Source organism: Haplochromis burtoni, unplaced genomic scaffold, assembly GCF_018398535.1.
Source record: "Haplochromis burtoni strain Fernald_Lab_line unplaced genomic scaffold, NCSU_Asbu1 Contig_386, whole genome shotgun sequence".
NCBI classification, from domain to species: Eukaryota; Metazoa; Chordata; class Actinopteri; order Cichliformes; family Cichlidae; genus Haplochromis; species Haplochromis burtoni.
The window spans coordinates 171,962-183,103 of record NW_024582747.1 but is presented as its reverse complement, the minus strand read 5'-3'; the positions used below and the strand labels follow the sequence as shown (position 1 = coordinate 183,103).

General features: G+C 41.9%; 1 protein-coding gene across 1 annotated transcript; it reads right to left on the bottom strand.

Annotated features, from left to right (window-relative positions):
* Positions 1-3,527: 3,527 nt before the first annotated feature.
* On the bottom strand, positions 3,528-10,936 carry asb1 (ankyrin repeat and SOCS box containing 1). Its single transcript, XM_005944119.3, has 5 exons — positions 10,491-10,936; positions 9,698-9,836; positions 7,411-7,713; positions 6,310-6,692; positions 3,528-5,365 (listed from the first exon to the last, which is right to left on the bottom strand). Exons 1-5 carry the CDS (start codon positions 10,585-10,587, stop codon positions 5,235-5,237), a joined length of 1,053 nt encoding a protein of 350 aa, XP_005944181.1. The 5' UTR covers positions 10,588-10,936; the 3' UTR covers positions 3,528-5,234.
* Positions 10,937-11,142: the final 206 nt, after the last annotated feature.

Genomic DNA, 11,142 nt, shown 5'->3' with positions numbered 1-11,142 from the left:
TTTGTTCCCCATCCAAGACACCCCCCCTCCCCTTCTCCTTGCCAAGGGATCTTCTCAGTGGTGGAAAATCCTTCCCATGAGCAGTGCAGTTCCACGGAAGTAATTAATCATGGGTAGTTTGGTGTAATGGACATTGTCATGCTGCCATTAACTGATCCCCAGGCTCTCCGATGCAGATACCCACCATAATGTCAGTTCTGACATGCAAAACAAAAGAAAGACTGTTTGTTCTAAAAGGTTTTCACTTTGACATTCAGCAGAGCAACACTCGGTGGAGTTTTTACATTCCCAACAGGTTAACATAACAGGACAGCATTTGGCAGGTTCATAGCATCTGTGATTTAGCTCATGAAAAAAAAAAACAGTCATACATAAAGTAATAATAGAAAGACTGCTATCAAACTCCTCATCTATTTTTACAAGTTCAGATAAGAGGATGTAGTCATGTGGCTTGTAAAAATAAGAAGCTGCTCTAAATTTGGCCATTGCCCTTTTCAAGGCAGCGTGTTTCTGCACCTGTGGACATCTTGAAGCATACTTGCAGTTTAACTGTGGACTTGAGCTTCTGTGTCAATCCAACCCAGCACCTCATTGTCATGATTATCTCTGGTGATCTGAGTTCAGGTTCTGGCTCTGAACCAGAGACCAAGAGGTACTTTTTGGTGGAACAGCTGAAAAAATCCGCCTGAAGGTGGCGTGTCGGGGTCAGGCGTGTGACCAGTCACAGTAATGTCTTTTTTTTTAATCAATCACAGAGTTGTGTGCCATAATGCCAGCTGAGGTTCACTCTGATGTTCATGGTGGCAATACTCAATTTGGCGGATTGCAGGACCAGTGAAACCCTGCAGAGCTACACAGGGAAATGACTTAGAATGGAACTGTGAACACATTCAAATCACAAATGTAGTTTTTCTTTATGGGCACATGTGCAAAACTTTTAAAAAAATTGCAGTCACAAAGAAAAAGTTTGACAGGATGATTCTGCTAGATATAAACTTAAGTGAAGTTAATGCGTTTTATCCCCGGAGAAAAAGCGGTTACAAAATTCAGTGGACCAGTTGGGCCAAAGAACTACCTTAGAGCATGACTTTAGCTTTAAAACATGAATACGTTACTATGATCACACAAGTACAGCTGCTTGATTAAACAGTGAACCAGCACATTTTCCGTTACAGTCTGATTCTGTCCATAATAAGTGGATGATGCTTTATAATGCCTAATTAGCAACAGTTTAAATAAAGAATTATAACAGGTCTGTTTTCCACACCAGACCCACAGTCCACGTCCTCATTTCCCATCACCACTGCTAATGAGCGGCTGTGGATAAAACTAGTTTCGTGTGATAAACCATTTTTTCTGTCTTTAAAGTTCACATTGACAGCAGCTGCTTTCAGACTTTTCCAAGGAGTTTCTATAGTTTAACTGTTTCTGAAAGGCCGACCATACAAGACGAGCAGTTATAGACAGGCAATAACTAAACAACACCCAAATGAGAGGGAGCTAATTAAGTATAAGAGCCAAGTTACAGACTGTGACAGTAATTACAGAAGCAATCACTCTACATCCTTCCTGCCCTTGCCACACTTCACAACTACCGGCTTCTTTGGAAAACAGTCAAATTAAGGCTCATTAAGCCCCTCTGAGGTTTATAATTAAAAGGCACTTTTATTAGCAAAGTTTCTTTCAATATTTCTAACCATATACTGTTTAATTATATCAATAAACCTAAAGGAAGTCCCTGTGCGTCTCATACTTCAGCACTGATCGAGGAGTTATAGAGCGAGACTAGCCTCGGCAGAGGGAAACTGCTTCTGAGCGTGAGGTTGTAACCCACATGTGTGAATTAGAGTCTGACTTAGAGATAAAAAATGATCAATATTTTCAGGCTCCACACCCAGGCTTTCCTGTTCAGCTGATCAGTTATGAGCTGAAAAGTAAATTACTGCTTTTCTTGGACCCCAACATGACCAGCTCAGTGTTATGTCATTTATGAATCACGTTTAGCTGCTCTGGGCTTTGATTCCTTCATTGTAACTAAAGGAGCTTGAACTTGATGATTCTGGCGTTGCTCTGCATCAGAGGTGGGATACCTCTGCGTGTATGTGTGTGTGTGGCAGTGGTAAACATGCAAGTGATGTGGTCATTGGAGGAAACTAAACAGTTCCGGAACGCCTAAGGAATGAGATCACTCAAATTAAAGCGCGTGGCAATTACCAAATGTTAACAGGCTTAGTCGCCAGTGCAAGTGCAGGAGAGGAGGACACAAAGAGATGGTGGTGGAAGCACTTTAACGAGTAACAGGTGAGTTTTGAACTAAAAGGAAACAAAATAAACAGACTCACAATGCTCATACATAAACAGACACGCACACACCCCAACAAACCTTTTACACAGAAACACCACATCCATGGAAATAGCATTTAATCCATATCTAAAGGCTGCGGTTAGCTCATGAAGTGAGCTGCACTGCATTTAACTCGGCCTCGCATGCTGGTCCCCAGTTGAAGTGGAACACTGCGGCGATATTAGCAGAGGCTGTTGAGATTTTGATTGCACTTTGTGGTGCAAATAAACTCAGGAATGAACAACACCATTCAGCTTTTCCAGGCTCCTGGTGAATGCGAGGGCGAAATAAACCATTTACCAGCTCTGTTTCTCTTTTGTTCCAGCTACACGACCAAAGAGCTCACTTTGGTGTTCAGAAACTGTTAATGCTGGTAATGATTTGAAGGTTTGATGCACGAAGCAGTCGCCAGTAAAATGTAATCCCTCGTGTTTTGCATTTAGCCTTCAAAAGAGGACCGATTGCGACCTTGTGTTTTTGCATCTCACTTTCAAACGCATCTCTTTATGTGAAATCTCTCGAATAACCCAAATGAATCTGTCCACAAGAAATATAGCAGGGAGTCGTCCTAAATAAATGCTAGCATAAAATAAATTTGACTTAAAAGAGAGGACTCTTGCAATGGAAACTCCCCACAGGAAGACAGCGGTTTACCAAACTGTCCAGTGTGTTCTTCCCTCTGCACTGGTGCAAAGGGCCTCATTCTGCATCTCTCTGTGTGTTCTGTTAATGAAAGACTCGCTTTAATGAGATCTGAAAGGAAGAGGCTCTTGAGCGCACAGCTGCTGAATCTTCTACACTGACCTCGGCTGGGAGACAAGCGATGGACGGAAAGACGAGAGGTGGTTTAAAAAAAAGAAAGAAAGAATGACAAACACAAAAGCAGATATGAGAAAGAGAGGGTGAAATAAGAAGATAGGAGAGATGCTGAGATTTCTGCCATGCTTGAAAGGAAGACAGTGCCATCTAGAGACATCATGGCAACAGTTGTTGTGCACGGGCATGCATGAAGACCTGTTAAATCCATTCACTTACACACTGGCATCTCTAACTGGACATAGTCTTACTTTCTGTTATTTATCTTTCTAACACTGATGTTCACTCAGATTTCTATCATTTAAATTTGATTTTATCCAGTTTTGGTCCTTTTGTCCTTACAAAACAGACACACTGTGAAGAAACATGTTGGCAGGAAGTCTTTATTTACCGCCCGAGACTTATTTTTTCAGAAGCTATCCCAGTCGATCTTTGCAGGTCTTTGCCAGAACTGCTGGATTGATAGCCCTCATCTCCCCTCTGCTGTTGAGCTCCCTGCTGCTTTTATTCAGGGTTTCCCAGGCTGTGCATTTTCCACTGGGCCTCTTATGTTTTCACCAAAATGCGGTTTTCTCAGCCATCGTGGATATCCTGGTTCATTCATCGGCCTCACATCAGTAATACATGAACCCATTGAGACATCGTCACTCTTGTTTTAAAAATTACGCATCTATAAATATCACAAGCTGAAAAACAACAATGAGAAACAGCAAGGCTACAGTCATGAGAGATGAAACATAAGACTAAAAACTCAATTTTGGAGCAAACCAATCATTGAAACTAACAGTGGATGCATGTTCTCAGAGCTAGGACTATGAGGGTTCCCTAGGCTGAAAAAGATTGAGACATGATATTTTGGACTACAAAGAGATCTTGGACGGGACTGCGAGGAAAGGAGGAGAGAGATAATTATCTCTAATTAGCTATGTTCAAGGAAGATAGCTAACAGAACAAAGACCACGCAGAGGGATCCTACTTTGGAAGACTGACCCACTCACCCACCTCCCCTCACTCACAAAAAATGAACACAAACCACAAGAGATATTATACAATTACATACATTTACTCATTCAAATAGAGATGAAATATATAAAGCACAACTGTCTCAACATGGCCAACATTTAAATGTCAATGTTTGAGGACAAGATAGGCTGTGCAACAGACACGCACAGTACACAGTAGGTGCAGTAGACTCCCAGAGATGGCATCTAATGAATACAAACTTATTCTGTTTATCACAAATAGATTTCATTCAGTAGTTGACAGATTGTCAATGTCACAGAAAAGGAGTTTCTTTACATTTGTTGAAACAATCTAAATGCCCCCCTGAAAAAAAAGGCTTTTTAAAATTTTTATTTTGATGCTGACGTGTACGTCACAAAATGTAAACTTTACAATCAAGGTCCTTAAATTGCTCATCCGGGAACATCACACTCGATTAATTTGGATTACCATAACTAACTCTGGTCTGATCAATCTTTGAAGCCACTTTTCCCAAACTCAAAGTTAAGGCACGTGGCTAACAAAGAGGATCTAGCGTGTGGATTTTTTTGCACATTTTTGCCGTCATTCTGCCTGGTTTACATAAAACAACAACCAAACAATTCAAGGAGCTGCATCTGGACAATATTCTTCTCTGCCCGTGGATGGGATATTTATAACATGACTTGTTTAAGTCGTTGCTTCAAATGAGATTCTCGCTCTGGTCGTTGAGCTAAAAAGTGCTACTTGAAGTATTAGCAGGACTCGTCCTGGTGATCTGGGAGGTCACAAGGCAAACATTTAGAATACACACACAGTTTCCACAAGTCAATACATAACTATGGCTTCTCTGATAAGATAAGAAGCATTTTACACGGCGAGGAAGATTTTTTTTTTTTTACATAAATGATGATTTCCAAACAAATATTATTTGGAAAATATTATTAATAACTATTTCTTAATAAAAAATAATAAGCAATTAGCAATCTGGGTTTACAGTGTTTATGCAGTAGTGTGTCTTTGGGACTGACTGAGGTTTCTTTTAAAGACTGGGTTAAATGAACATTTAACAAGACCAGTAGGTGGATGATGGTCAGTTTTGGTGAAGCAAGAAAATCTTGATAGGTTCTGGAAGCGGTAAAGAAGATATGTGGTTTAGACGATTTTTGCCCATCGTTCTGCGGATCCTGATGCGACACAAATGTGTCAGCCTACGAGGGTTTCCTGGGAGAAGAAAAAATAGATGCAGCTGAACAACTGCATATACTTTCATGCTTTTGTATAAGTAGAAACATAAAAGTGTGGCTTTTAATGACCTTTTTCCATTGTACTTTATGGGCTTCTTTATATCAGCTCCTCAGCATCAACAAATGTCCAGAAACATGCATTACAAGGTCCCTGTTTCATGTAAAAGCAGCTAAGCTTTAACACGAGGAAAAATGCTTATTCTAAACATATATGAGATGAAAACCTTAAACTAAAAGCAGTAATCTGCAAACTCGGGTCTTTACAGAAAGAAGAACATACGTGTTGCTAATGACATTAATGATGCTTCATCATAAAGCCACAAAAGCTTTCATTCACAAACTAATGGTGTCTGAAACTACTTCCTTGTTTTCACTTTTACTACACCCGATAAGACTTTTTTTCCCATCAACTGGAATTTGTTTTTGTTTCCATTGGTAACCACAGCTCTCCTCTTTATCATTTGACCACATTATGCAGAGAAACGATATTTTGATGCACTGCTATGCTAATGACACATTGCTTTACCTCCCAGTAAAATCCACTGACATCAAACCTGTTTACTGCAAGAATCCAATCGATACTGAATCTGAGTGAGCCTCTGACTATTATTCATGCTTTTACTTCATATCTCTCAGAACGCTCTATCGGTCATTTACTCAGTATTAATCAGAAATCAGTTAATGAACTTCATTTTTGTTCAGTATGAACAATCTGAACCAGCAATACGAAATGTAAACATATGACACCGGTTTTATTGATTCTACATTAAATCCACAATTTTGAGAGACAATTTTACGAAGCTCTACAAAAACTCACAACTTATTAACTAAAAAATATTCTGGTGTTGTGAGGAGGTGCACCAAAAAAAGCTCCGTGCCGGAGCTTTGTATAAAGCAACAGCATCGTTTTTTGTTACTTACTTTTTCCTTCCAAGAAGACACTGAGTGCCTCTGGATCAACTTTCCTTCGATTTGGAGCCTCCAAATCCGAATCATCCCAGGGCACGAGGGCTGGGTTCGCTCCGTGGTCCAGCAGCAGGTGGATGAAGGCCACTTCACATCCGTGTCGCAGGACTGCATCCAGCAGGCAGGAAGCCAAACCTCGTGTCAAAGCCTCATGGCAGACAGGACCTGTGTAATTGAAGTCGGGCTGAGCGCCGGCCTGGAGCAGCAGCCGGAAACAGTGAAGGTGGTGGTAGGCTGCGCTTATGTAAAGAGGGCAGACCACTAGAGTGTTGAGGGTTCGAGCGCTTAACAGGAGCCGCGGACCCAGCTGGTGGTCCATGTCAACATCAGCATTGAACCTAGAAAAAATGTAACCATAGACTAAATTTTCTTTCATAAATCCTTGATGCAAACTAAAGAAAAGAACATGGAGATATTTATTACTGTGGAAAAATATAAATTGAGAAGCTTTCCTCTTTACAACAAATCCATTTGTTGTATAAAGGAATTCAGCGTCAGAACATCGTTACCTGGTCTGCTGCACGTCAGAAAACTCTGGACTCTAACTGCTGAAAAATTTCCTCCACAGAAAGTTGGGTCAGATTCAAAGTGCAAGTTTCAGGTCTGTTGTGAAATCATAGCGCTACGGTGCCAGGGGTCATAATGGGACTTCCAGAATTGATCTAAAAACTGCAGCTGGGGAAATGCTTCTGAATTTAATGGTTGGTGGGGTTTTTATGTTGGTTTTTCGGTCTTATGTTTGTCTTTTTGCTTTCTGGGAAAGGTGACAGAAAATTTTTTTAAAGTCAGGAAGTTACAAAACAGCTATTGGAAATGATTGCACCACAAAGAAAGTAGTGGATTAAAAATGCAAAGCACAGATAATCTCATGTGCAAAGATTAAACCATATGAAAAGAAACTGTAATAACTGGAACCGACTCCCACCAGTTTTCAGTGGCGGAATGGAAGATAAAAACAATTTTAGTGCCAATTTTCTTTACGTATTTAAACATTTAACCTATATATAAAACAGTTCTGTCCATGTAGACTTTAGTTTGATCCTTCCCAAGGCTCACCTGATGAGCTCCTGCAGTATGTCCAGCCTCCCCACTCGTGCAGCATGGTACAGCGGGGTACTGCGGTGGTGGCGGCTACCATTGGGATCGGCTCCAGCTTCAAGAAGAATCCGTACACAGTCCAGGTGACCATTAACCACAGCTACATACAGAGCTGTTTGGCCTTTGACATCAACTAGGTCCACCTCGGCTCCCTGAGCGATCAGATAGGCCACGCATGCTGCGTGTCCCGCTGTGGCTGCAATCCTCAGAGGGGTGCAGGGCAAACAGCCACAACACCACACAGACTTCTCATTGATACGCCTAACACCAAAACAGAGAAAGGAGAGGTCCAGGGTAATACGTTTCCAATTTAAGCGCATTTACAAAGAAAACAAAACAGTCTCTAATTTTATGGTATATCAACCAAAAAATACAGAAAAAAATACATATAAGTTATAATTTCATTTGCATGTCATTGAGTGAAATAAGTATTTCATCCCCTACAAACCAGCCAGCATTCTGGCTCCTACAGATTACAATCATTCAGTCAATAACAGAAACTCCTGATCTCAGCTTCTTATGTGCATAAAGCACACATGAGCATACAATCAGTTTCTTCCATTTCAACCTCTCCAAAAGATGTCAAAGGTCATCAGGGGTAAGATCGTAGGCCTGTGGGTGCGATTATTCAGAAACTGAAGAAAAATAAAATGACCATCAGTTGCCCTCGGTCTGAAGCTCCAAGGATGATCATGAGAAAAGTGGTGGATCAGCCCAAAACTGCATGAGAGGAGCATGTTAATGGTCTGAAGGCAGTTGTGACCTACACTGGGAACACACTACACCGTAATGGACAGAAATCTCACAGCATCTGCAAGCTCTCCCCTCTGAGGAAAGCACTTTGGGTTTGCCAGTGAAGAGAAATACTGAGTATGACCCAAAGAACACCATCCACACATCCAAGCACAGAGGTGGAAACATTATGCTTTGGGGCTGTTTCTCTGCTGAGAGTATAGGATAACTTCACTGCATTGAAGGGTCCAGTGGATGAGGCCATGTACTGTAAAATCTTGGATGAGAACCTCCTTCCCTCAGCAAGAACACTGAAGATGGGACTTGGATGGGTCTTCTAGCATGACAATGACACAAAACATTCCACAAAGGTTACAAAAGAGTGACTGAAGAAGAAGTACATTATGGCCAGTCTCCAGATGTCAGTCCTACAGAAAATCTGTGGAGGGAGCTGAAGATTTAAGTTGAAACATAAAGCATGTACAGAGTTTCTGTGAAGAGAAGAGATGTGTGCAAACCTGGTGACCAACTACAAGAGACGTCTTACTGCTGTACTTGCCACTCAGTACCAACTCGTGTTTTGCTTGGGGATCAAATACTTATTTCACTCAATGACATGAAAATAATTTATGATTTTTATGGATTTTTAGTTGATATTCTGTCTCTCTCCATTAAAATGAAACTACCATTACAATTAGAGACTGTTTATTTCTTTGTAAGCGAGCAAATTTAAATGTTCACTAGAGGATCAAATCGTTATTTCCCTCATTGCATGCATGCTCATGACTATGAGATGGCTCTGTATGTTCTCCAGTTGGTAAATCCAGGCTCTGATTCTGCATCAATAGGAGGAAGCACTGAAGCTAACAACAGCAAAGCATTTTGCATTACAATGCTTTGGTGGTTACTGGACTGAGCCGCTGAAAGGTTCTCTGTGTATTTTTAGTCCTCCCGTAGTGCTGCAGGGCTGCTTCCCTCCACAAGACTTCCACAGATATCAGAGTTGTAAACTGCATGTTTTTTACTTTTACTACATCAAATTTAAATTCTGTTACATGCACTACATTTGTAGTATATTGCTTTGACATTGCATTGGCATTAAACTATGATCCTCTAGCTGTATGCAGTTTAATGCTATGGGTATTGGAAGACACCCATCCTGCTGTAAGATGATGGTAACAGCAGCCTGCTTTTGGTCTGTGTTTACTCCTATGAAAACGATTTGGAATAAGGTTATCTTTGGACTTGTTTGGGGGGGAAAGACAGTTCTGCTGTAAGAGACAATAACAAATATACTATTCTGTAATCTTTATACAAAATAAATCTATAGTCTCTCTCAGATTCTGCTGTCTCTCTGCCTGCAATGTCATCCCATCCCTCAAAGTGCAGCCTTTGTTTTGGTACCTTATCATTTTCATTTGTAATGATGTTTTTCTTTATCATTTACCAAGTAAAGCATGTGTTAACTTTGCTAATTAGAGAGCCAAATACACTTATTACTGCTCGGCCTCACCGTCTGAAACCGTCTTCCTGCAGCAGGTTCCTCAGGGTGTCCAGATCTCCGACATAGGCCGCGTTGTGGAGGCGCATGTCATCCTGCTCCAGGGGTTTGTCGCAGAACTGCTCCTGCAGCCATTCCTTCAGGTTACGACCTGCCAAACACAGCATTTCAGGGAGAATAACAGAAATGAAAAGTTGGTTTTGTCTGGTCTTGCAGGGCGATTTGTTACCATACAAAATGATATTTTGAAACTATTCTGCATATTATCAAGTGTAAATGATATCTCAGCTCAAATACACATAAGACAAAATACACATAAGGTGGCTGCAGATGAGCAGCAGTGGTGTAGTGACATTTTCTCATGTCTGCTCCATGCTGTGCTCAGAGAACTCCCACAGATGGAGATGTACACAGTAAAACAGCTCCTGAAATACACATTAAAAGGATCCACGTTACACTAGGCTATGTTCTGCAGATGTTTCTATTACCGTGAGCTCTTCTGCCTGAGCCTTCAGGTCAAATCAATCCATTACAACTCTATTACTTGTGTGACTAGACAGAAAAACGGATGAAGTGTCACAGCTATACTGCAGCACTGGAGATGTGAACGCTTCCTGAATCCATTGGCCACACCTTATTAGGCTACAGACCGTCCCCTTCTTCCTCCTCCTCCCAACACCACCACATCTGTAATATGTCACGCATATTGGCCGTCCTCCTGCAAACGGGGCACAGTTGCAGGACAGCCTGTGGGTGCTTGCGATGATCAATCATCATCGCTTACGGTTCTCGCAGCCATAGTTACCTGCAGCTGTAGCGCTGGGTAGATCGGACACGGTGATGAGCGGGGGGAAATTGATGCTGGGTGGGTCGTCAACATCAGCCTCTGGACCGTCGGCCATGCTCCCAAAATGGTCACAGCGTCAAGCGGAAGGTTGGTGCTGCTTCTGCAGAGCGACACTGGGTCCCCAGAAATACAGAAACCCAAGCGACCTGGGATCAGATAAGAAGCATGAACGTAAACAAACGTGACTGTGTTGATGAAGGCGTCTGCTGCTCCAGCTCACTGCGCTACTTCCTGGCTGAGCTCAGCTGCTGGGATTTAAAGGGGAAACGCTGCGTTAAACGTGGAGCTGATGGTCTCCGACTTTAAAGCAAAAGATCAAAACATCACCAACAAAGGCCTAAAAGATGTTCATTACGCAATCATTCAATACAAAAAATGTTTCACGAGCGTGCGTTTCTGATAGCCTGTACATAAAAGATGGTAAATGGCCTGTATTTGTATAGCGCTAGTCCCTAGGACCCCAAAGCGCTTTGCACAACCAGTCATCCATCCAGTCATCCACCCATTCACACACTGGTGATGGCAGCTACATTGTAGCCACAGCCACCCTGGGGCGCACTGACAGAGGCGAGGCTGCCGGACACTGGCGCCACCGGGCCCTCTGACCACC